Source organism: Pristiophorus japonicus, chromosome 18 (genome assembly GCF_044704955.1).
Source record: "Pristiophorus japonicus isolate sPriJap1 chromosome 18, sPriJap1.hap1, whole genome shotgun sequence".
Lineage (NCBI taxonomy): Eukaryota > Metazoa > Chordata > Chondrichthyes > Pristiophoridae > Pristiophorus > Pristiophorus japonicus.
Window position 1 is genome coordinate 98982825 of NC_091994.1, and position 27260 is coordinate 99010084.

General features: G+C 41.8%; 1 protein-coding gene across 4 annotated transcripts in view; it reads left to right on the top strand.

The window, feature by feature from the left end:
• Positions 1-19003, top strand: part of LOC139228929 (uncharacterized) — a 157835-nt gene extending 138832 nt beyond the window's left edge. For all 4 annotated transcript variants that reach the window (XM_070860459.1, XM_070860458.1, XM_070860460.1 and 1 more), the window contains one exon: positions 18167-19003. In XM_070860459.1, the coding sequence (XP_070716560.1) occupies positions 18167-18239 (73 nt within the window). In that variant the 3' untranslated portion in view covers positions 18240-19003. The remainder of the gene's footprint in view (positions 1-18166) is intronic.
• Positions 19004-27260: the final 8257 nt, after the last annotated feature.

The following is a 27260-nucleotide window of genomic DNA, read 5'->3' on the forward strand; positions in this document are numbered from 1 at the left end:
CGCCACCCTGCTTAGTGTCATCTGCAAACTTGGAGATATTACACTCAATTCCTTCATCTAAATCATTGATGTATATTGTAAATAGCTGGGGTCCCAGCACTGAGCCCTGCAGCACCCAGCTAGTCACTGCCTGCCATCTGAAAAGGACCCGTTTATCCTGACTCTCTGCCAACCAGTTCTCTATCCACGTCAGTACATTACCCCCAATACCATGTGCTTTAATTTTGCACACCAATCTCTTGTGTGGGACCTTGTCAAAAGCCTTTTGAAAGTCCAAATACACCACATCCACTGGTTCTCCCTTGTCCACTCTACCAGTTACATCCTCAAAAAATTCTCGAAGATTTGTCAAGCATGGATTTCCCTTTCATAAATCCATGCTGACTTGGACCAATCCTGTCACTGCTTTCCAAATGCCCTGCTATTTCATCCTTAATAATTGATTCCAACATTTTCCCCACTACTGACGTCAGGCTAACCGGTCTATGATTACCTGTTTTCCTCTCTCCCTCCTTTTTTAAAAAGTGATGTTACATTAGCTACCCTCCAGTCCATAAGAACTGATCCATAGTCGATAGACTGTTGGAAAATGATCACCAATGCATCCACTATTTCTAGGGCCACTTCCTTAAGTACTCTGGGATGTAGACTATCAGGCCCGAGGGATTTATCGGCCTTCAATCCCAACAATTTCCCGCCTAATAAGGATTTCCTTCAGTTCCTCTTTCTCACTAGACCCTCGGTCCCCTAGTATTTCCGGAAGGTTATTTGTGTCTTCCTTCGTGAAGACAGAACCAAAATATTTGTTCAATTGGTCTGCTATTTCATTGTTCCCCATTATAAATTCACCTGAATCTGACTGCAAGGGACCTACGTTTGTCTTCACTAATCTTTTTCTCTTCACATATCTATCGAAGCTTTTGCAGTCAGTTTTTATGTTCCTAGCAAGCTTCCTCTCATACTCTATTTTCCCCATCCTAATTAAACCCTTTGTCCTCCTCTGCTGAATTCAAAATTTCTCCCAGTCCTCAGGTTTGCTGCTTTTTCTGACCAATTTATATGCCTCTTCCTTGGATTTAACACTCCTTAATTTCCCTTGTTAGCCACGGTTGAGCCACCTTCCCTGTTTTATTTTTTACTCCAGACAGGGATGTACAATTGTTGGAAGTTCATCCATGTGATCTTTAAATGTTTACCATTGCCTATCCACCGTCAACCCTTTTAAGTATCACTCGCCAGCCTATTCTAGCCAATTCACGTCTCATACCATCGAAGTTACCTTTCCTTAAGTTCAGGACCCTAGTCTCTGAATTAAATGCGTCACTCTCCATCTTAATAAAGAATTCTACCATATTATGGTCACTCTTCCCCAAGGGGTCTCGCACAACAAGATTGCTAATTAGTCCTTTCTCATTACACATCACCCAGTCTAGGATGGCCAGCCCTCTAGTTGGTTCCTCGACATATTGGTCCAGAAAACCATCCCTAATACACTCCAGGAAATCCTCCTCCACCGTATTGCTACCAGTTTGGTTAGCCCAATATATATGTAGATTAAAGTCGCCCATGATAACTGCTGTACCTTTATTGCACGCATACGTAATTTCTTGTTTGATGCTGTTCCCAACCTCACTTCGACTGTTTGGCAATCTGTACACAATTCCCACTTGCGTTTTCTGCCCTTTGCTATTCTGCAGCTCCACCCATACTGATTCCATATCATCCAAGCTAATGTCCGTCCTTACTATTGCGTTAATTTCCTTTTTAACCAGCAATGCTACCCCACCTCCTTTTCCTTTTCCTTTCTGTCTATCCTTCCTGAATGTTGAATACCCCTGGATGTTGAGTTCCCAGCCTTGGTCATCCTGGAGCCATGTCTCCGTGATGCCAATTACATCATATCCGTTAATTGCTGTCCACCTCATTACGAATACTTCTCGCATTGAGGCACAGAGCCTTCAGGTTTGTCTTTTTAACACGCTTTGCCCCTATAAACAGAGCTATACGATCCCACAATCAACGGATCAGATCAATGCTCTGCAGTCCTGCCACATCCTGTCTTGAATGGTGGTGGACAATTAAACAACTAACGGGGGAGGAGGAGGCTCCATGAATCTCCCCATCAATGATGGCGGAACCCAGCACGTAAGTGCAAAAGACAAGGCTGAAGAATTTGCAACCATCTTCAGCCAGAAATACCAAGTAGATGATCCATATCGGCCTCCTCCTGAGGCCCCCACCATCTCAGAAGGCTGTCTTCAGTTAATTCGATTCACTCCATGTGATATCAAGAAATGGCTGAGCGAACTGGATACAACAAAGACTATGGGCCCAGACAACATCCTGGCTGTCATGCTGAAGACTTGTGCTCCAGCTGTTCCGGTACAGCTACAACACTGGCATCTAGCCAGCAATGTGGAAAACTGCCCAGGAATGTCCTGTCCACAAAAAGCAGGACAAATCCAATCTGGCCAATTACCGCCCCATCAGTCGAGTCTCAATCATCAGCAAAGTGATGGAAGGTGTTGTTGACAGTGCTATCAAGCGGCACTTACTCGCCAATAACCTGCTCACTGATGCTCAGTTTGAGTTCCGCCAGGACCACTCAGCTCCAGACCTCATTCCAGCCTTGGTTCAAACATGGACAAAAGAGCTGAATTCCAGAGGTGAGGTGAGAGTGACTGCCCTTGACATCAAGGCAGCATTTGACTCTGTGTGGCATCAAGGAGCCCCAGTAAAACTGAAGTCAATGGGAATCGGGGGGCAGACTCTCCACTGGCTGGAGTCATGCCTAGCACAAAGGAAGGTTGTTATTGGAGGTCAATCATCTCAGCCCCAGAACATCGCTGCAGGAGTTCCTCAGGGCTGCGTCCTAGGCGCAACCATCTTCAGCTGTTTCATCAATGACCTTCTCCATCATAAGGTCAGAAATGGGTATGTTCGCTGATGATTGCACAATGTTTAGTTCCATTCGCAACTCCTCAGTTAATGAAGCAGTCCATGGCTGCATGCAGCAAGACCTGGACGACATTCAGGCTTGGGCTGATAATTGGCAAGTAACATTCGCGCCACACAAGTGCCAGGCAATGACCATCTCCAACAAGCGAGAGTCTAACCACCTCTCCATGATTTTCAGTGGCATTACCATCGCCGAATCCCCCATCATCAACATCCTTGGGGGTCACCACTGACCAGAAACGTAACTCGACCAGTCACATAAATACTGTGGCAACAAGAGCAGGTCAGAGGCTGGGTATTCTGTGGCAAGTGTCTCACCTGACTCCCCAAAGCCTTTCCACCATCTACAAGGCACAAGTTAGGAGTGTGATGGAATACTCTCCACTTACCTGAATGAGTGCAGCTCCAACAGCACTCAAGAAGCTCGACATCATCCAGGACAAAGCAGTTCGCTTGATTGGCACCCAATCCACCATCTTCAACATTCACATCCTCCACCATCAGCGCACCGTGGCTGCAGTGTGTACCATCTACAAGATGCACTGCAGCAACTCGCCAAGGCTTCTTCAGCAGCACCTCCCAAACCTGTGACCTTTACCACCTAGAAGATCAAGGGCAGCAGGCGCATGGGAACACTATCACCTGCAAGTTCCCCTCCAAGTTGCCACCATCCTGACTTGGAAATATATTGCCGTTTCTTCATTGTCGCTGGGTCAAAATCCTGGAATTCCCTCCCTAACAGCACCGTGGGAGTATCTTCACCACACGGACTGCAGCGGCTCAAGAAGGCGGCTTACCAGCACCTTCTCCAGGGCAATTGGGGATGGGCAATAAATGCTGGCCTCGCGAGCGACGCCTACATCTTGGAACGAATAAAGAAAAATGACAGGTTCGATATCCAGTCCTTCTGAGGGACCTGCTCTCAGGTGGTGTGATAGTGCTACAGCATTCCCAGGAAGTGGGAGGAAGTACTTTGGCTTCTTGCTACTATCCACTATTCAGCAACCCTTGCATGTGACTTCATGAGAGTGATGCTTCCTGCAGTCACTCACTACCCAGGCTCGTATATTAAGAACAGCCACTTGGGTGAGACACTGGATGGCATATAGGCATCCATGAACAGCCCAGCATGCATCAGTACCTTCAGGAGGAAGGGGGAGGTGGAGGAGGGTAGTGGAGAGCGCAGAAGCTGTTACATCACTGCTCCTTCACACTGTGACCCTCGGAACTCTGTGTTTATACAGACTGGCAGTCACGGACCAAATATTTAAACCTTGGTTTCACAAAAGCATGAAGTCTTTGAATAATTGTCTCATTTAAAAAAAATTTAGTGACACTGAAAAAACATTTTTCAAATCAATAATGATAGAATCATGACTGGCTTTAAAGGAATATGGAGACAGTGAAACGGTTAAGAAAGCTCTTTTTTTAAAAAAGTCAATTTTAAAGAGATTTTAAATTAGGGTAGCACAGTGAGCTTATTGTATTAGCACTCTGGGTCGGGGTAAGTTTGTACTGTATAGATATTTTTCCTTAACTGGTTTCTGTATTGCTTATTCAGTGACATGGTAGATCTTAGCTGCACTTAAGTAGGTATTAGCACCATACGAAATTAGGACCACGACCGAGATTAACTCCTTTTGAAGGTCTTTTGAGTGACTGGCTTCAAAAGAAATCTTTTAAACTTTTAAGTCTTTCAATTGAAAGCATGGAAACATTCACTTTCCCCGTACACCCTCTTTTCCCTCCCTCCAAGAAACCCCAGAGGTGTGGGATACCCTGATTCCACAATGCTGTACTGTTTATACTCAGCAGAAATTCCAGTTGTTACTTTGCATTTCATGTCAGGATTTTTATTTTTTAAATAAATCAGAAGAAATCGATTTGCGAAGTAAAAAAAAATATGTTTTCAAGGTTGGTCAGGGAACATTTTAAAGTTAAAAATAGTCTGGTTTCCAGCTGTAGACAAAATAGGAAGTTGATAGGCAAAACAGAAGTATATTTATCTAGGTTAGACCTTCTGTCAGCCTCAGATAATCAATGCGTGCGTGAGGGAGCCTGGGGGGTCTTTGAGCAATCTGCAGCTGGGCAAAAACTGACAGAAATCCCATCTTCACCGCTTTTAATGACCGAATCAGAGGAGCAGGAGCCAATCCCTGTCTGGGAAATAAAGTCTGAGCCCTCGATTAGTTGTGATGGGCTCTGTCAAGGCCTCGGAGTTAATCGATCCCTGAAGACCGAGGGATTTAAGTCACCAAATTCATTTTAGATCGGGGACACGTAAATTCTTTTAGTGCGGCTGTAAAATGTTGAAATATCCAAGATTATTGGGCGACTATAAGAGACCTCTCCTGACGCCAGTAGTTCGCAGAAAGGCAGTGATGAGATAACGGGGCCCAGTGGAAGTTTTCAGATCAGCCTCCACGTACTGCTGATTCGGGCTTGGTGCATTTTTTGGGCCTGATTTTCGTAGAATCATAGAAATTTACAGCATAGAAGGAGGCCATTTCGGCCCATTGTGTCCGCTCCTTAGTACTACTTCTTCTTCTCTATATTTATCCTGTCCAATATTTCACACTCCTCCTCCCTCATTGCAAAGTCTGCATTGCCCCTCTCGTTTGTGAAAACGGATGCAAAGTATTCATTAAGAATCCTACCCACATCTTCCGCCTCCACACTCAGATTTCCTTTATGGTCTCTAATAGACCCCACTCTTTCTCTAGTTATCCTCTTGCTCTTAATGTATTTATAAAACATCTTTGGGTTTTCCCTGATTTTACTTGCCAATATTCTTTTATGCTCTCGCTTTGCTTTCCTGATATCTTTTTTAATTGCACCCTTGCACTTCTTATACTTCTCTAGAGTTTCTGCAATATTGAGTTCACGGTATCTGTCATAAGCTTCTCTCTTTTTCTTTTTTTCTTTACCTTACCCTAGATGTCCTTTGACTTTTAAGGGAACATACTTGCTCTGTACCCTCAGGATCTTCTCCTTGAATGCCTCCCACTGCTCAGACACTGATTTACCATCAAGTAGCTGTTTCCAGTCCATTTTGGCCAAATTCCATCTCAGCTCAGCAAAATTGGCTTTACCCCAATTGAGAACTTTTATTCCTGGTACCCCTTTGTCCTTTCCATAACTACCTTCATAGCAAGGGGATTTGAGTACTGGGGCAGGGAGGTGTTGCTACAGTTGTACAGGGCATTGGTGAGGCCACACCTGGAGTATTGTGTACAGTTTTGGTCTCCTAACCTGAGGAAGGACATTCTTGCTATTGAGGGAGTGCAGCGAAGGTTCACCAGACTGATTCCCGGGATGGCGGGACTGACATATCAAGAAAGACTGGATCAACTGGGCTTGTATTCACTGGAGTTCAGAAGAATGAGAGGGGACCTCATAGAAACATTTAAAATTCTGACGGGGTTAGACAGGTTAGATGCAGGAAGAATGTTCCCAATGTTGGGGAAGTCCAAGGATAAGGGGTAAGCCATTTAGGACCGAGATGCGGAGGAACTTCTTCACCCAGAGAGTGGTGAACCTGTGGAATTCTCTACCACAGAAAGTTGTTGAGGCCAATTCACTAAATATATTCAAAAAGGAGTTAGATGAGGTCCTTACTACTAGGGGGATCAAGGGGTATGGCGAGAAAGCAGGAATGGGGTACTGAAGTTGAATGTTCAGCCATGAACTCATTGAATGGCGGTGCAGGCTAGAAGGGCCGAATGGCCTACTCCTGCACCTATTTTCTATGTTTACCCTAAATCTTACTGAATTATGATCACTAGCACCAAAATGCTCTCCCACTGATACCCCATTCACCTGCCCCTCTTCATTACCCAAAACCAAGTCCAGAACCGCCCCTTCCCTTGTTGGGCTTGTTACATATTGGCTAAAGAAGTCCTCCTGAATGCATTTTAGGGTTCCGCACCCTCTATACCATTATTTTTCAACAACTTGTAACTTATATAGCTAGCGCCTTTTAATATAGTAAAATGTCCCAAGGCGCTTCACACTGCCACATAAGGAGACATTAGGACAGGTAACAAAATGCAGAGAGGTTTACGGAGGGAATTCTAGAGCTTGGGGCCTAGACAGCTGAAGGCAAAGCCGCCAATGGTTGTGTGAAGAAAATGGGGGATGTGTACGAGGCCAGAATTGGGAGAGCACAGATCTCTCAGAGGGTTGCAGGACTGGAGGTTACAGAGATAGGGAGGGGCGAAGCCATTGAGGGATTTGAAAACTAAGAATGAGAATTTTGAAATAGAGTTGTTGCCGAACTGGGAGCCAATGTAGATCAGTGAGTACAGTGGGTGATGGGTGAACAGGACTTGGTGCAAATTTCTTCCATTAATTTTTCTTTACGGATTTGTTGTGGTTATGATCAAAGTTTACAAAAAAAAGGAATGAGAAGAAAATGGATCTGCTGGTGTCAGCGGCACTGGTGGAACTGGCAGACACTGGATTTCATCGACAGTCATTTTAACAACCAGAGTTACTGCTTGGAATTATTTCCTACTATGTGTTTAAATGAGTCAGACAAGGGGAGGGGGGGGTGGGGGCGCATGATCTGAAGGTAGAGTGTATGTAGCTTTTACACAAATCAAACTAAATCCTCCTCTCTTAATGCAAAAGAACAAACTAAATACAGGGAGTGAAATCTTGAAAGCAGCCAATCTTCCATTTTATATTCCATTCAAAATGCAGCAGAGCAGCTGGCCTCAGATTCAGAGAAATTTGACAGGAGTGAAGCCTGGACACACAGTTAAAATAATTTGCAAAAAATCCAGGGAGGAGAATTTTATTTTTATGCAGTGATTTCTTGCGATCTGGAATGCACTCTGAAAGGGTGGTGGAAGCAGATTCAATAGTAATTGCTGAGCAATTCAAAAGTGAATTGGATATATACTTCAAAAGGAGAAAATTGCAGGACTATGGGAAAGAGCAGGAGACTGGAACTAATTGGATGGCTCTTTCAGAGAGCCAGCACAGACGCAGTGGGCTGAAGGGCTTCTTTCTGTGCTGTATTATTCTATATTCTTCCTAGAGGAGTCACTCTCAATTTCTCCCCAACAGCCTGTTAATTCTCATTATTTACACACATTCTTAACCAACTGAGAGTTGGCTATTACGGAGTTATGAGGGTGTAACGCGGTCACTGGGTTCAGTGTCATAAATCTGCAGAGAAAGCTCCATGGATTTTACATGATCTTCTGAACCCCAAGACTTACACACTTGCAGAATGCTTTGGACTCCAGGTCCGGGTCTTGTAGATTTTCATCCCAAGTGTCACTCTCTCGCATGTACACGGTAAAGTGGATGGAAAAATGCATTTATTTTTGTGATATGTATAAGAGTTTATCCTACACATGGCCTTAATGTTTTCTCATGGTATTTGATTAAGGGAATAGTGTGAACGCTTTTGAATTGCATCATGGGAAAAAATTTTTGTTAGAAACACAGTTCTGTTTTGAACTTGGAGTGGACGTACAGGTAACTGTAACTTTTGATAGTGTAAAACAGCTGATATCGGATCAGGCGCCCTATTATATGTGACTCCAGTCCCAAACCAACATGGTTGACTCTTAACTGCCCTTGCAATCTCAAGGCACCTAGAGGTGGGTAAGAAATGCAGGCCTTGCCTGCAACGTCCATATCTCAAGAATGAATTAAAAACAAAACACCCCACCCGATTTTTGTTTCCGAATATTGTTCGTTTTACAATATCGGCAAAAGTTAAAATTATCCACACAAAGCTTTAGGATAGGTTGTAGCCAACTGCGTGAACATCTCATGAGGAAAGCTGTATTTGACTGGAGAGATTTCTGATCAGCCTTGATTTATCTTTTCACTCTGCTGGTAGGAATGGGGAACCCTGTAACGTGTGTGTCACATGATGGTGCAGTTGATTGGTGCTTGTATCACAAAGAGTTTAACATAGGGTTATCCCACTCGTGATACTTAGCTTGCACAGCAGAGTACACAGGCCATGAGCTAAACCAAAGGACACGTATTTGAAGAAAAAACAATAGCTCAAAGGAAACTATATACATTCTATGGCTAGGAGCGAGCTTATGGGCTGTAACAATTGGGGTCAGTGCTCGCTAATAAATCCTGGATTTATTGGGATTAAAATGCTTTGTTTCTGTACTTTTCTCCCTTGGTTTTCTGCAAACATTATCACCATAGTGAATGAATGAATGGTCACAGTGACATTTTGTTTTCACCCAAATTATGCACAGTTCTATCTTAAAGGGGCGCTCTGCATGAAAATGTGTGGGGCAAACTTTTGTGTTTATTCATAAACATATGACTCAGTAATATACATCATGTCAACATATGGTGGAATGTTGGTCAGTGGGATTGTTGCATGACTCTCTTCCCTCCCTGAACATAGAAAGATTTGGCAAAAATCTTCTTCGTAAACGCAACATCACTTTGATGGATCCACATGCACTAATTTGACTTTGGCATTGATAGGAAAGGAATATTAGTGATTCTGTCTGCAGTCAGCCCTTAACATTGTATCATCAGCCAGATTAAGACTTTGAAACTGCAAGTGGCCTAGTGCTACCCTTGTTGGGGAGTGAATGTGTGTGAACTTTGTGTTAAGACCGAATTGCTTTGTGTTGGTGCAACTCCTGTGCTTGAGTAGCCTGCAAATACTCACGATTTAGGCCGATTTCAGTGAGGTACCAGAGAGCAGCCAGAGCCCACGAAATGGACATCAAGAGTCTCCGCACCTTCAGGGATCAGAGATAATTGGAGTGATTTTAAACAAAACGTTCTCCTTTCATGGCTGATTTGTGAATGCAGTGTTTAACTCGACTGTACCTCTTGAGTTAGTGAGGAATAAGTCAGCGAGAGGTTCCACTCTGAGACAAATAATATCAGACGAGAATAATGGGAAATAGCGACCACAATATGGTTAGGTTCAAGTGAAAATAGCAAAGGATAGTAAAGAGCCATAGATAAGGGTGCTGGACTAGAGGAAGGTAAGTTTCAGTGAGGTGTTAGCAAACAGGATGATGAGTCAGCAATATGTAATCTTCAAAAATGATGCGGATAGAGTACAGAATATTCCAAGAAGACAAAAGGGGGGGGTGGAAGCATCTAAGGATAGAGTTCTGAGATTAATCACGAGATTAAAAACTAAACTAAAAATTAAAATAGGAGCAAATAATAGGCTAACGGTACGAAAGATAATCAAGAGGAATAGAGGAAGAGTATTGGGGATGTAATAGAAGAGCTAAAACAAAATATGAAAAATCACTAACAGAATATAAAAGGAATTAGTAAAGCATATATACTATATTTTTAATTATTTAACTTGAGGGTTTCAGCAACAGATGGGCCGAGGCAGGGGTCACTGTTAAGGAGGTGGAAGTAGGTGGTCTTGGTGATGGAGAGTATATTGGGTCGAATACGGCGCTGAGATTGCAAACAATCTGGTTACGCCTGAAACAGTGGCTGGAGAGAGGGATGGAATCATTGGCAAGGGTACAGAGTTTTTGGCGGGGCCTAAGACAACGGCTTCACTGTTTAACTGGAGATGTACAGAGGGTCGTGGTGGTCTTATCCAAGGGAGATTCAGGCCTGAAATTGTGGCAGGAGAACTGGGGTATTGATGGGTTGGGGTTAGGATGGTGGGGTGGGGGGAAACAGCAAACTTCCTAAGAAAGAGAAGCAATGGGCTCAGGTCTCAAGTGGCAACTAAAATGTGCATGAAAATGGACACAGAGAATTTGAGATACATAGGCACAGCAAAACTTAGAAGAGACATGTCTAGGTCATAACAGAGGGCCTTAGACCAAGTGCCTGGTATAGAATAGGGTACTTTGTACTCAACCAGGGAAGAGGTTATTTCAGATCTTGTCTTGTGTAATGAGACAGGGTTAATTAGAAATCTCCTAGTAAGGGATCCTTTGGTGAAGACTGATCGCAATATGATAAAATTTCACGTTGCATTTGAGTGACATACTTAAGTACGAAACTGGAGTATTAAACTTGAATAAAGCCAATTACATTGGTATGAGGGGCGAGTTGGCGAAGGTGGATTGGGAAACGTAATTAAAAGGTACACCGGTAGATAAGAAGTGGCGAACAATTAAATAAATATTTCATTCCATTGAGAAATAAAAATTCCATGGGAAAAGTAATCCATCCATGGCTAACTAAAGAGATAAAGGATAGTATCAGATTAAAAGAATAGGAGCAGTAAGTCTGAGGCTCAGGAGAATTTTAGAAACCAGCAATGGATGACTAAAAAAATTGGGGAGAGAGAGAGTAAACTAGCAAGGAATATTTTTTTAAAAACTGATTTTAAGAGCTTCTATAAGAAGGAGGAAAGTAGCAAAAGTAAATGTGGGTCCCTTAGTGGCTGAGACAGGAGAAATTATAATGGGGAATAAGGAAATGGCAGAGACGGTAAACAAAAATTTTATATCTGTCTTCAGAGTAGAAGACACAAAAACCATACCAGAAATAATGGGGAACCAAGGGGCTAATGAGATTGAGAGTAATTAATATTAGTAAAGAAAAAGTACTGGAGAAGTTAATGGGACTAAAAGCCGACAAATCCCCTGGATCTGATGGCCTATGTCCTAAAGTTCTAAAAGAGGTGGCTACAGAGATAGTGGATGCATTGGTTGTGATCGTCCAAAATGCCCTTGATTCTGGAACGGTCCCAGCGGATTGGAAGGAAGCAAATGTAACACCCCTATTCAAAAAAGGAGGGAGAAAAAAACAAGGAGCTACAGGCCAGTTAGCCTGACATCAGTCATCTGGAAAATGTTGGAATCCATTATTAAGGAAGTGGTAACAGGGCACTTAGAAAATCATAGTATAATTAGGCAGAGTCAACATGGTTTTATGAATGGCAAATCCTGTTTCACAAATCTATTCTAGTTTTTTGAGGATGTAACTAGCAGGGTAGATGAAGGGAATCAGTGGATGTAGTATATTTGGATTTTCAAAAGGCATTCAATAAGGTGCCACATGAAGATGAGGGCTCATGGGGTTGGGGGTAATATATTAGCATGGATAGAGGAATGGTTAAAGGACAGAAAACAGTAGCAATAAATGGGTAATTTTCAGGTTGGCATGCTGTTACTCGTGGAGTACCGCGATGATCAAACCTGGGGCCTCAGCTATTTACAATCTATATTAATGACTTGGATGAAGGGACCGAGTGCAATGTAGCCAAGTTTGCTGACGATACAAAGCTAGGTGGGAAAGTAAGCTGCGAGGAGGACACAAAGAGTCTGCAAAACGATATAGACAGATTACTTGAGTGGGCAAGAAGGTGACAGATGGTGTATAATGTGGGGAAATATGAGGTTATTCAATTTGGTAGGAAGAATAGAAAAGCAGCTTATTTTTTAAATGGAGAGAACTATTAAATGTTGGTGTTTAGAAGAATTTGGGTGTCCTTCTACATGAAACACAAAGTTAACATGCAGGTACAGCAAACAATTAGGAAGGCAAATGGTATGTTGGCCTTTATTGCAAAGTGGTTGGAGTACAAAAGTAAAGATGACTTGCTGCAATTATACAGGAATTTGATGAGACCACACCTGGAGTACTGTGTACAGTTTTGGTCTCCATACCCAAGGAAGGATATACTTGCCTTATTGCGGTGCAACAAATGTTCACTAGATTGATTCCTGTGATGAGAGGGTTGCCCTATGAGGAGAGATCGAGTAGAATGGACCTGTACTCTCTGGAGTTTAGAAGAATGAGAAGTGATCTCATTGAAACATACAAGATTCTGAGAAAGCTTGACAGGGTAGATGCCAAGAGGCTGTTTCCCCTGGTTGCAGAGTCTAGAAGGAGGGGCATAATCTCAGGATAAGGGGTCGGCCATTTAGGACTGAGATGGGAGGTCGATGATCAGCCATTATCTTATTGAATGGCAGAGCAGGCTCGAGGGGTTGTATATGGCCTACTCTTGCTCCTATTTCTTACGTTCTTAATAAATTGAAAATTGCTGCGTTCAGTACCGTAACGTTACAATAAATGTTTCAATATCTAATTAACGAAATGTCAACTCGGGTGCAAAACTTCACTGGATCAAAAACCTCACCAAACACTAAAGCACTTGACAAAGCGAGGCTCACAAATCCCACAGAAATTTATAAAAATATAAGTTCATTAATTTGATAGGTTGAGTAGGAAAAATACATTGTGGAGAGTCAGAGATGAGAGGGCATCAATTTAAAATTGTTACTAAGATGACGTGAGTGGGTAGGAGAAATTTCTGTACACGAGTTGCATGGAATATTTTGCCACATGGAATAGCTGAGGCACAGACCTTTGCCTCTTTTAAGGGAAGAGCATTAAATATTTGAAGCCTATATGGGGAGAGAGCAGTACAGTGAGATTAGTATTAGATTACTCCAGCAAAGTTGCAATGCAGACATGGTGAACTGAATCCATGACTCCCCGTGCAAGTGTCCGTGTGTACATGCACAGACACTGAACACTTGGGCTTGACTCGGATGACCACCTTGGTTTATTGGTACTCACTTCTATATTCACAAATGTGGAATGGCCACTTGAACAAGTTAGCATATGGAACTGTACCCTTACCCCAGCGAAGGAGAGTCAGTGCCTTCAGAGAGGAATAAAGGGAAAAAATCGGGGTGGACAATAAACAATTTGGAGTGAGAAATGTGTGCAACAGATTGTGGAGAGTCAATCGAGGGGCATCATGCTGGCAAATTCAAGAGGAAGCTGGATAGATATTTAGCTGAGAAAGGGATCTTAGGTGTGGGAGGAGTGAGGAGATTTTTCAATTTGGGTCTGGTGAGATGGAGGTGATAAGGTGATTGAAGTGGAAAAAATTGCAGGGCTATGGGGAAAAAGCAGGGGAGTGGGACTAACTGCATAGCTTTTTCAAAGAGCCAATACGGGCACGATGGGCCAAATGTCGTCCTCCTGTGCTGTATGATTCTATGATGTATCCCTTTAACATGTGGCCATCCTTATACAGTATTGCCATTTTCACGGTATTAAGCAGCCAAATCACCATTTATGCACCTTGAGAGGCTAAATCCCAGCAGTGAAGTCATTCCTTGCCTTGCATTACTCACTCTTCTGCCCATTTATCATCAGCAATGTTTCTCAGCTGTTTCCTATTCTCTGGGTTAGAGAACAATTATTCTGGTTGAAGAATAATAATGAAATATGGGAAAAAAGATGGCACAAGGACAGGGAATTTATACATGGCTTGTAAAATTATATAGCTTTATACAGCAATACAAACAAATGATTTTTCTCTTGTAATAAGCAGTGAAATAGATCTGACATCCCTGCAGTTCCATGTGGTTAGTACCATGGGGGAGGGTGGGGAGGAGGGAATTAATGCATTCATTAATTCTAACAAAAAAGTTGAAATGAGTATAAAGTTATGTTCTCACTGAAATTAATGAAAGTGGAATTTAATGCTCTGTTCGGGTTAAATTTATTGAATTAGAGTGAAGGAGCTCACTGACTATCAGAAACCCCCAGCAATAATAAAAGAAGTGGGTAATCCATCTTAAGTGTATAAGTGTGTATTATAAAGTGGAGCAAACAGGAGTACGTTTTCATGGCAATTGAATATCTGTTGATCACAAGATGGATACAGATGAGCAAGGCCGTTCGGCCCATCCATCTTAAACAAGCCTACATCCAACCTCTCCTCCACTCACAACATCCAAATGTTGATTGAATGATTCCAGGCTTTTTTCCTCCAATACTTATCCAGAAGAAGTTCATTTCGTGTTGATCATTCGTCACCAGACAGAAGCAGGAACTCTGGCAGCCTTCCCCTTCCCGAACACAGGCCTGTAATTGTAAAGCCCCTATTGCTAGCCTGCTGAGAACCCCATATTGAACTTGGGACACTCCTGGTCAGTACAGCTCATCTACTAATTTCTTTAACCAGCTAAGTCATTTCTGGAGCTCTTCCGACTGTTCTGATGTGTAGACTGCAAATTATTCCTGCTTTTATTGTGAAAAATAACCATGTGCTCATAATCTGACTCACCTTCAGGTCCGACATTACACAATGTCTCGAAACAAGGACAGTTACAGGTGCTGCAACACAAAAAGAAAAATAGTTTAACAGAAACCTTGTGTGTTGTGTTCTAACCGAAGAACAATTCAATTTCTCGGGGTCTCATTTTCTCTGTGTCTCATTTTGTCTTATGTGCATGTCTCTTTCTTTAAACTTCAGGAATTTAAATGGTGAGCATAAATGTCATGAAGTCATCCGACCCCCTCCCCACAATTGGATTACAGCCCTGTAATTCAGAGGTATCCATTACCCTTTTAATAGCAATATTTACATGTCACCAGGGTGTGCTGTGTCAAGCATGAAAAATTGCAAAGTTTGTAAAGAAAACAATTCACGTCCCGATTCCTTTTCTTTATTCTAGTTAACAGCAGAAATGGAGCCTTTTCCTCTGTCGAGTACAGTACTGCTGTTGAGAATTCTGAATCGCACTTGTTTCTTCCTGATACTGTATCGGGCACAGCACTTACAATAGTTACTGCACATGTCCCTTTTCTCGCCTGTTCCCTTCAACAGTTTCATGTTCTGGGTTTTGTCTCTTTTCCCCTATGTTTCCCTCCCAGCATTTTAAAATCAACATTACCCATCTTTTCATACTATCAGTAAAGTAAATATGGTTGCTAGAAACTTGTAATTATATAGTGTCTTATCTTATTTGTCACGTACTTCATATTCAAGAGATTACTTTAAAACGCAGTGACTGTTGTCATATAGTTAAAAGCAGCAGCCATTTTGCACATAGAAAGATCCCATAAACAGCAGTGAGATGTATTACCAGCTAATCTGTTGTCATTTGTGGGTCAGGATACTGAGAACACTCCCTGCTCTTCTCTGGATAGTGTCATGGGATCTTTATCACACAGCTGAACAAGAATTCACCCTCTCCTGGTCACTGTGAGAGCAATACAGACAGAAGCACATATACAAGCTGGAAACCTTTGAAGGATAGATTCACTAATAAAGATAAGCATCTGGATTAATCTGAGCTTTTTATTAGATGCTCGCCTTCCCCAGTTCTAAACCAGAAAGGAACTGAATTGCATTACTATGCCTCCAAACTGTGCTTACTGACTAGGACAATGGCACTGGTGAATTAAAAATAACTACCATAACTGTAAATTAAGCTTGTTCTACTACAGGATAAAGCTGTAAAAGCAGCTACTGGTCCAGGTATGCTAAACTTTTGTTATTTAATAGACCTATGGTGAGAACTTGGCGGTTCCAGCTGCACCACAGGCTCATCTTTCTTTAAGAAGTCAGTTCCTCTGGTTGGTGGAAATACAGGTTACCCAGTTTACTGTCTGCACAAACAGGCATGGTTCTCCTTTGCTCAATGCATACACTATACATACAGGGTACTACCACACAGACCTTCCTATAGAAAATATATTAGAGCCATGCAAATGGTGCAGAGTAGATTTACTATATTGAAACCAGGATGAGGGGACGCTTACAGTACAAGACCGGAGAATTCACCAGGTCACAGGTTTTGAGTTCAATGGAATCAGGTGGCAAAGCCTTGTTGAATTCTGACATGCTTATTAGATTTTTTTAAAATCTAGTGCTGCATTCACTGGAGCAGAGGGGGTTAATATAGTGTTCAAAAAATTTTAAAGGATTTGAGAGGATTAAAGGATTTGAGAGGGTAAATAAAATAAATTTCCACTGGTCAGTGATTGAGGCATGAAGCATAAAGGGGGCGGGATTAGAAGGACATTTTCACTGCAAAGGGTTAATAAAGCTAATCAATCATTTGAAAGGGACTGGAGTAAAAATATTAAATACATTGAAAGGGCATGGAAATGGGAGTAGAGTAGAGCTCCGATTGGGATCTAGCACTAGCACAGGCATTTTCTGCCGAATGGCATTCTTTTGAGTTGAAATGTCTTATGATTTTATGACATTCTATTTATACATTGTATACTGTACATGTAGAGGCCAATACAAACACTTTTTAAGCTTTTCATTATTTTCTTTGTCACTCCTGAAGGGGCGGATTCATTTTAAGGGGTACACTTCCACAAAAATCTTTCACTGCTTCACCCAGCTGCCCATAGCTGTGGCAATGTCAGTTGACATCACAGCTAAGTTCGAGCTTGTCGGCGGCTAAAGTCCATACACACATACACTGTCCAGCAGGGGTCACTGGCTAACAATGAGAAGCACCTACAGCCACCTGACTGAGATTCGGAAACTCAGCACACAGGTAATACCTGGGATCTTCCTAGCCGGTTTGACTCAGCTACTGACTAGATAAAATCTCAGCCATCGAGGAGAAAGTCAAATTGTTTTAATCTCCTTACAAGTATAAAGGGCTAACTTCTTTTTTTAACAACTTTCTAAAATAGTTTATTTTACTGACGCAGCTTCAACCCTTTTCTACAACGTGAAGCATAGGCTCCAGCTGAAATGAATTATTGAGAGTGGCTGCCTCCTGGACAGAGATATAATTTTTAGCGAGGCTGAAAGGATTCACTGCTACAGAGCCCCAATCAATCTGTCCTTGTGCATGTTTCACTGTGCAAGTAATTGAGAATGATAGCAGCTGCAATCTCTCCAACTACAGGAGAGGACATTAGATGAGCAGCTTGATCGATGTAGAATGTTCAGTTTGCATTTCAGATACAGTCAAACTTTAGTATGGGTTTTCCATGGTCTCCCAAAGGTACTGACTCTTGCTGGGAGACATTGCCATGGACCCCAGATGTTCCCTGGTAATCTGTAGGAAGATTAGGCCCTCTCCTTGGGTATAGAAAAATTCCTAGTATGTTTGGAATTAAAAATGAAAATTTGCCAAGTGTAACTATTAGCTTTCTTTACTGTTAAGTGAAGTATAACATCACCGTTTCTGTGCTTCTCTTGATGCCTAGAATACAGAAAAAAATCTGATCATGATCTGGTAACATTCTTGAAGCAAGCTGGGAGTTAGTTCCTTCTTCCTGAAATGGAATGCTTGTGTCATTTCTCTGTCCCATGGCTGAGTTTCTGTGATAAAATTAAGCCAATTCCTAGTTTGATATATGAACCCAAGTGATAGTCCCCGAACATGAATTTACAAATTACTGTTGTAATGTAGGAAATATTGCACATAGTATATGAGTTGGAGTTAATTTTCCTACATTGAACTGATTAGAGAATGGTTTTCTTTTCCAGATTCACCCTGTTGGAAGTTGATAGCCATCTTGCCAAATGCCTCTCCGAAAGCACAGAAGACGTGATATGGTAATGACTTGGATAAAGGAGCACCATGTTAATGCAGCTTGGACACAAATCAGTAGGGACTGTAAATAAAGTGCCTGGGAGCTGACAAGTGAAGGCTGTATTTGTGGTGATATTTCATTTGTTTCTTTGGATTTTAAAATGTTGAATAAGAACTGCGTAACTATTCAACACAAGTAGCTAAGTTAGTGTCTTCTCCAATTAATAACCATCCAAATCAGATGTTTAACATAATTTTATCACTTCAGATAAGGTCAAGATGCCTCTTACTTTAGACATTGAGTGTTAGCGTATGCTCAGTTGCTTGGTTAGCAGAATATTTTTAAATTTATATACTGAAATTATTTACTTTCTGTCCTCTCTTGAATATAGTGACTCCTCACTGGGTGCCAGACACCCTCCAGTATTTCACCTGTGCCCACTAATCATATTTCAGCCTGTAGAATGATGGTCAGCAGACTATTTGACTGCAAGAACTCACAGCTAAGTTAGTCCTATCTACACATGTATATTCCCAACAGGGGTCCCTGGCTAGCAAGTGGGAATCCTGGGTGATTTTTGATTCTCTAACTCAGGGCTGCTGAGACCCATTATAGCATCCTTACCGTCTCCCTAGCTGAAATGAGCCAAGTCACCTCAATATTGGGATCAGCCCTGTGACCTTCCTAATCCACATGGCTAGCTACTTACTGGATAGGTTTACTGAGTTCTATGAACCGAATTGTGATATGTGAATAGGTAGTATTTCTAAATAAACCACAGGTTATTAAAGTGGATTGCTTACCTTTTGGTGATCAGGGTCATTCGTTGAACGGTTAATCTCCTCATGCAAGGTACATAACCATAAAAATCAGAGGGTCACGTGTTTCCTTTTTACATCTCTAACAGCTCTTTGTTATGGCCCCCGCAGTTCCTCTCAAGCTGAAGAAAAAGTTCAACTTGAGCCTCGAGAAACCTGTAGATCTTACCAAATCTATTTAAAAAGTGTGCATAACTTATACAATGCAATTTATTGCTAAGTCTGGAAACATGGTTTAGACTTGCCTTCTCTCTGCAATTAAGGATTAAGAGAAGTATAAATTATAAAGGGAACTTGCTTTAGCAGGAGAGAAACTGTTTAATGTGTTAATGCATTTCAGTCCAGCATTCTGGACGATTCTTCAAAATGAACAGTTTGACTGATGGTGTTCCCCATCTTTGGAAGATTAAGGAAAGCCATTTATTCAACCAGCAACCTCCAATCCTGAGACAGGACATGGCTTTTCCACGGTCACCAGATACTGGCCCTTTAATATTCTGGTCCCTGCATCATTATGCTATTTCTGAGGTGGCCAAGCATAAAATTGGGGATTGCGTGCCCCCTCATTTATGTAGGAGACAACTGTGGCATTGTTGATTAAAGTAGAACTGAAAGGTTCTATGTGGCTAGAAACATTAAAAGTACTGACTATACTATAATGGGCCAAAATTGCATTCTGCCCCGTTTGTTGGCGGTAACAGCCGTGAGGCGGAAAATCCTGTGCCAGGCGCGGAACTCCTGCCCCGTGACCTTTATTTGGCCTACCGCCTCCGAGAGCAAATGGAGCACAATATATCATGCTCCACTTGCTCAGTGGGGCACGAACAGGGCGGAAGGATTCCGCAAAGGGCTCAGAGCTGCCGTGTAGACAGGGCCCTCCTCTTCATTAAAGGGGAGGGCCAAGCTGCTGACTCTGTGGGCGGGAAATGGGTCCATTCCTCGACCACCAGGGAGTGGGGTGCCGTGGCAGCAGCCCGATACACAAGCAGAGTACCGGGCTGCAAGATCGTGGTAAGAACCCCGCCATTGAAAAGGAGGCCGCGGTAAGTTGGCCAATTAAAAAAAAAAAAATTCCCCACCTCCCCTTTAATTTTCACCCTGCAAGCGGCCTACAGCCCGGGTCGCTAACTGGAGGCACAAACACCCCAAGTTTCACCCCCTAAGAGCCCCAACATGTTGTTCAAAGTGGGCTGTTGGGGGTCAACTACCTTGGCCACATCTATCACAACACCTTAAGTAGGCTGAAGCCAAAGTTCTAGGGCCAGGTATAAATCCTGCTGTCAGTCTGGTGGATCTCTGAATCTTTTTAACGGGAAACATATAGAATCACAGAAATTTACAGCACAGGAGGCCATTTGGCCCATCATGTCTGCTAGCTGAAAAAGAGCTATCCAGCCTAGTCCCACTTTCCTGCTCTTGGTCCGTAACCTTGTAGGTTACGGCACTTCAAGTGCATATCCAAGTACTTTTGAAATGTGATGAGGATTTCTGCCTCTACCACCCTTTCAGGCAGTGAGTTCCAGACCCCCACCACCCTCTGGGTGGACGAATTTCCCCTCTAATCCTTCTACCAATTACTTAAAATCTATGCTCCTTGGTTATTGACCCCTCTGCTACAGGAAATAGGTCCTTCCTATCCTCTCTAGGCCCCTCATAATTTTATCACAATTAAATCTCTCCTCAGCCTCTTGTGTTCCAAAGAAAACCCTCGCCTATCCAATTGTTCCCAATAGCTAAAATTCTCTGTTCCTGGCAACATCCTTGTAAATCTCCTCTGTACCCTATCTAGTATGATCACATCCATCCTGTATTGTGGTGACTTAAATTATATGCAGTACTCTAGCTGGCCTGAAAAGTGTTTTATACAGTTCTAGCATAACTTCCCTGCTCTTATATTCTATGCCTTGGCTTACAAAGGAATGCATCCCATATACCTTCTTAACCACCTTAACTACCTGTCCTGCTACTTTCAGGGATACGTGGACATGCACTCCAAATATCCTACCATTTATTGTGTATTCCCTTGCCTTGTTTGCCCTCCCCAAATGCATTACTTCACATTTCTCCAGATTGCATTCCATTTGCCACTTTTCTGCACACCTGACAGTCCATTGATATCTTCCTGCAGTCTACAGCTTTCTTCCTTATTTCAACCACACGGGCACTTTTTGTATTATCTGCAAACTTCTTAATCATGCCCCCTACACTGAAGTTTAAATCATTGATATATATCATGAAAAACAAGGGATCTAGTTCTGAGCCCTCCGGAACCCCACTGGAAGCGGCCTTCCAGTCACAAAAACACCCATTAACCATTACCCTTTGCTTCCTGCCACTGAACTAATTTTGGATCCAACTTTTCTGGCCAGTCTGCATTGTAGGACCTTGTCAAAAGCCTTGTTAAAATCCATGCAGACCACATCAAACGCGCTACCCTCATCGACCCTCCTTGTTACGTCCTCAAAAATTCCCTTAATAAATCTATGCTGACTGTCCTTGGTTAATCTAGGCCTTTCTAAATTATTAATACAAGAGCGAGGGAGTGGGACTAACCAGATTGTTCTTCGAAAGAGCTGGCCCAGACCCGATGGGTCGAATGGCCTCCTTCTAAACTGTACTATTCTATGATTCATTAAGAACTATACCCACATCTTCCACCTCCACACAAAGGTTACATTTTTTTGTCTCTAATAGGCCCTACTCTTTCCTTGGTTAACCTCTTGCTCTGTACGTATGTATAAAACATTTCCTTGATTTTACTTGCCAATATTTTTTCATGCCCTCTCTTTGCTTTCTGAATTTACTTTTTAATTTTATTCCTCCACTTTTTATACTCCTCTAGGCTTTCTGCAGTATTAAGCTTTATTTCTACAGTACCATCTGTAGTTGGGCAACTATAAAATATCTGTCTTGAAATTTATACAGAGTTGTATCTCTCCAGTCCAGGATTCTACTCTGGAAACATCTCTGGTCCGGCATCATTCCCGGCAGAGGTGTTGTGTCCCACGCTGTTCATGGAGGTTCCCGCGCTGTTCATGGCGGTATGTGGGCTGGGCAAGGAAAGGGAAGGGAAGGGCAGGCGACTGACTGAGGCACCAAGGATTGAAAAAAACGGAGCAAAGAAATGCTTCACAGTCATTGTCAGCTGTGTTGTCAGCAGTTGCCTCCAGAAAAAGAGCACTAAACCAGCACCACGAGAGAGGAAGGCCCGAAATTTCAGCGTGGTGTAAAGCTGCTCCTTTTATCCCCACTGCCTCCGTTGTTTCCTCCTAGGTCAGGTCGGCGCACTGTGTCCTGGGATGGCTGCTGCTCTTATCCCCACTGCTCCTCCGGTGTTTCTTCCTAGGTCGGGGGGGTCGGCTGGCTGCTCCTCTTATCCCTGCTCCGAGGTCGGGTCGGCGCAGAGAGGGAGCGAGGCCCGAGTTTTGCAGTTGGAGACGTTCAGGAGCCCAAGCGCTGTCATCAGGACCCGGTAAGTCTAGAGTCGGCATGACCTCCCGTAGTCTGGAAAATTCTCTGGTCCGGCACCAGTTAGGTCCCAAGGGTGCCGGACTGGAGAGGTACAACCTGTAATTGTGAATCTTCCAAAATTACTAGAGGTCCCAATGAAGGAGACGTTTACAGCATCTTTTAGACACGTCATACTCTTGTAATTGGACAAGTATTTGAAAAAGAAGAATGTATAGGATATGAGAATGGGCGGGGAATTGAGATTCGAGTAGGTAGTTTCAGTTGAAGAACTAACAATGCACCGCCCTTCTGTGTTGTAATTCCTATGATCTGGTCTCCTGTGCTCTATTGGGAATAAGAGTGGCTTAATACAAAGTGGCTATAGCATTGGACTCCAAGCTATGTATGACGGATGAGCTGTTGCTTTCTATAGCTTTCTCTGAGGGACAAATCTGGAACAGTCTTCATTGCTTATTGGTTCTGCTGGTAATTTGAGAGCATTCTGTATACTTTCGCCCTAGCCAAAAGATTCTTGAATGGTTTTTTGGGTCAATGCCTTCTTGTCAGCTTTTCTTATAGCTAGATACTCAATCAGACATTTTGAGAAAGTTGTCGAGTCTCTGGAGTCTGTTTTTCCTTGTTCTGTCTTGAAAACCCTTGGCAAATTTCCCAGCCACAAAACTGTGGTTTAACAGGAAACACCAGAGACACTCAAAACAAGCAATGCTTGTGAGCTGTCTCAGAATGGAAGTTGGCATGTTATTGTCCCGAATCTTAAAACTGGCCAATATTTAGTGCTTGGATTGGGACTTTGTATTAAATATAAATACAGTACCTGGATGGACTGAATGCTCTTCAGTGCTGAATCAGAAATTTTGTAAAATAGAAGTGAACAGAGAGTAATTTAATACTTTACAAATCTATATTTGGAATAAAAACAGAAAATGCTGGATTAATACAACAGGCCAATTCATATCTGAAAAAGAATGAACATCAGGGTAAATTTTGCAAGGGTCTCACTGGACAGGAACACGGGTCACAGGTAAGTCTCAACACTCAGGCCAGTCTGTGATTTGTCCAACAAGGCTGCACACTGGGCAGAGCCGGCTAAATTTACTTGGTGTTGGGTAAAAGCCATTCATCAAAATCTTCAGATGCTGATGGACTAGTTTAATTTCAACATTTTATGTTTTCATTTCAGATTTCCTCCACTCCGCTGCCCCCAATCTGCAGTTCTTTTTAAGCAATTTCATATTTGAATCAGGCTATATGGTTATATGGATCTGATTGTATAAGCAGAATTTTCAACATTTGTAAAAACTTTTTTTTTTCTACAAAATGGAACATAACCAACTTCTTGCTCATCTTAGCTGCTCAGGGGTGCGATTTCATTTATTTATTTTTGCTCTTCCAGGAATTTTTTTGAAGAATTCACAAAATGTTGTAGAAAACACTTTGAAAAGGACTGCTCCCCCTTGGAAAGGCTGAGCCAAATCCAACTCTGCCAGTCTTTCCTGGAGTTGCAATACCTGACGTGAATATCAAAATGATGTGAGAGCACATAAATAACACTTACAAAACCTGGTTTGTACTTGCACTGAGCGCAAGACACTAAATATTGAATTAATTTTGTTATACTTGCAGTAAAATGTTTAATTCAGATGTGCAAGGATAGCCCTGTACCTTACGAGTGTTATAGATTAGTTCACCCAATTTCTGCACAATAAAAATTGGCCTTCAGTGGCACAGATGCCATCAGAAAGTTTTTTTTGAAATAGCATTTTTTTTTATGAGAATAGGCAAGAACAGTACAATTCACACCCATAAATCAACTGCTGTCATATACAAAATAACTACAATGAACATCTCACTATTTTACAATCATTAAATTAGCTCTAATTTCTCATTAAGGACTAATCAAAGTTAGACCACTGTACACTTGCACCAGAACCGTATTAAATTTTAACAGGTCAGACCAAACTGATTTATTTTTCCTCAGGCAGAGTCTCCCATTGCAATTTTCCACACAAAATGTTCAGTACACATGATGCAGATTGAGAATTTGCTAAAAAATAAGTGCATACAGCTATTAAAGCTAAGAACTTGGTAGCAGTTTGGGACCGACTAGGCTGCATGTTTATTGCCCTTCCCCCTTCTATTCCCACCCATCTCCCGAATAATTTGCACACAATTACTCATTGTGGCGAATGATCAGTAGCAAAATGGAAGCTCACAGATTTTAGTGGCACAAGAAACAGCTTAAGAACAGCAAATACTGGCCAAAAAGTTCAGATCAGTACTTAAGAGAAATATATATTTAAAAACAGGTACATGAGAATAATGCCGCATATGGTTTTTGGGGCCGGGGGGGGGGGGGGGGCGGGGGAAGAGGAGAGACAATATCCAATGATTAAATGATGACCGATTACGGATTTTTAAAAAAAAAAGCAACCAAACATATCCAAACCAATCAAACCTCATTTATAATGCCCTAGTCATCGCATTAAGAGGGAGTTAGATAAAATATTAAAGGATATAGGGAAATTGATGTAGAGCAGATAGCTTTGGTGTGGAGCTAGCAAAAACATGGTCACAATGGTTCAAAATGGCCTCCCTTCTGTGCTTAGATTTATATATTTTTTTAAATTGGGTGTGGAGTTCACATGACTGAGGTTTTAATTCCTCTACAAGACCATGGTACAGGCTCGACTGTTCTATTTTGTTATATAATCACACCTATCTTCTGGTCACTGGACTTTTTGTTGGAGCCTTTTTGTTCCTCTCTCTCCTCTCCCAGGAATGATTGGATCGCAGGATGGGTGAAATGGAGGCAATGTTTGCACTGGTGCCCTTTTTAGGATTTTTTTTAAGGGGTAAAAAATAAATGATGACAGCTGTCCCATTGCCACTCAAAGACACAATGTGTACCCAGTGACATTCCCCGGATTCTATGGCACTGCCACACTGTACCATGATTTCTTTGAACTGAGAGGTAACAAAAAATGTAATTTGTAGCTTTTTGGTGTGATTTTCCTTAGCTGGATAGAAAGAAAATACACAGAAGTGCAAGTGAATTGCATATGGAGGAAAAAAATGAATGTGTGTGGGCAATTGGTCTGCAAATTTGACAGGAATCCTGGGATATATGTGGTCCAGTCAGATACTTGGTACATTTTATTAGCATTTTCCTGATTGGTTAGCCCAAGTTTTCATACTGGAGATGGCCTTACTGTGACTGGTCTTTACCACAGAGGATAACCATTCCGTGTACAGCTCGTCCATTCTAATAAAGGGTCCTACCTGAAATATTAATCTGATTCTCTCTTTCAAATGCTGACTTGACTTTTTGTGCATTTCCAGCATTTTGTTTAAGAAAAATTGTCTTTAAATAGAATTTGGAGTCCAAGTATCCCTGGCTCTGTGCTTCTGTTTGTTATTGTTTATATTTATATAGTCATTAAAAAGAGAAGTAAGGATAAATGCAACACTCTTCCCAGTATTTGCTCTGTTCGAACACTGATTACAATCACCTTTTATTTCAGTATTGCCTTTGGAGATCATACATCCATTTAGCCTGACCATGGAAACATTATATTAGCACATATTTAGATCACATCCTTCATAATTTTCAAATTTAAAAAATGGAATACTTAAAATATAAAATTTTCCCCCCATCGCACGATATAATCAATCTTAATGACGCACGCACACTTACATAGCAAAAATGGAGAGGAATGAGTTTGCAAATGGCGGTGTATTTGGCAACAGAAAGAAACCACTGCTTTACACATCAATCTGTATATAGACCCCCAAAATTGGCAGCCGGCATAATATTAGGTAATGTCGCAGACCAGATGGTTAAAATCTGATTGGCTAAGATCTGTGCAGTACCAGCCAGTATATATAATGCCATGGATCATCTGATTTAAATAAAATGGAGTGGGTGAAAGTGTGTGCATTAATTCCATCACCAGCTAGAAACCTAGATTTAGGTTTGAGCAATTGTGCTCAAGTTGGCATAAAGCCAAGGCTTTTGTCCATCCTGATATTTTTTTTTGATTAAACAATTGTGAAGAAAACCAGAAATACAGCAGGTCAACATTTTGGATATAGACCCTTTGCCCTTATAAAACAGCACCGTGTCGTTCACTTTTCAGTTGCTGATGGAACTGCTGCGTATTTCCAGCATTTTATGTTTCATTGTAGAATTTTCCAGCATTTGGAGTTATTCCTTTAATTGTGCAATATTTTGTGAGTGGAATATAAATAATTCATAAGAATTTGAGCAAAATGTGAGAGAGGAACGTATCTAATTAACAGACAAAAAGCAACATTGAGAGAATTTTATAAGCACTGGTCTGGGAGCTACTCACACCCAGGACTCCGTGGTTAAAGGGTTAAATAGTCTATAACCAATTCAAGGCAGCAGGTTTCAACTCAATAAAAAAAAAAAGACTTTAAATTCATAATTTCCACATAGGTTTATAAATCAGTGTGTATTCATTATTTAGACAGTTTCATAGTTAGTACAGAATGCTCAAACTAACTGGCTATTTACCAGTTACAACAATGGGAACTTGTCATTCTGGGGCATGGGAATGGAGAACCAGAGACCTTAAAATACTAATCTTTTGCCCACTTGCACATATGATTCAAAGATCGCCACCTTTCCCCTCCATTTAGAAAGCAGCAGATTGCACCATTTCAAATATAAATTACGAATAAGGTATATACATTGTTGTCGCAATTCCACTTCCAACAGTCCTGATACTTTGTTCC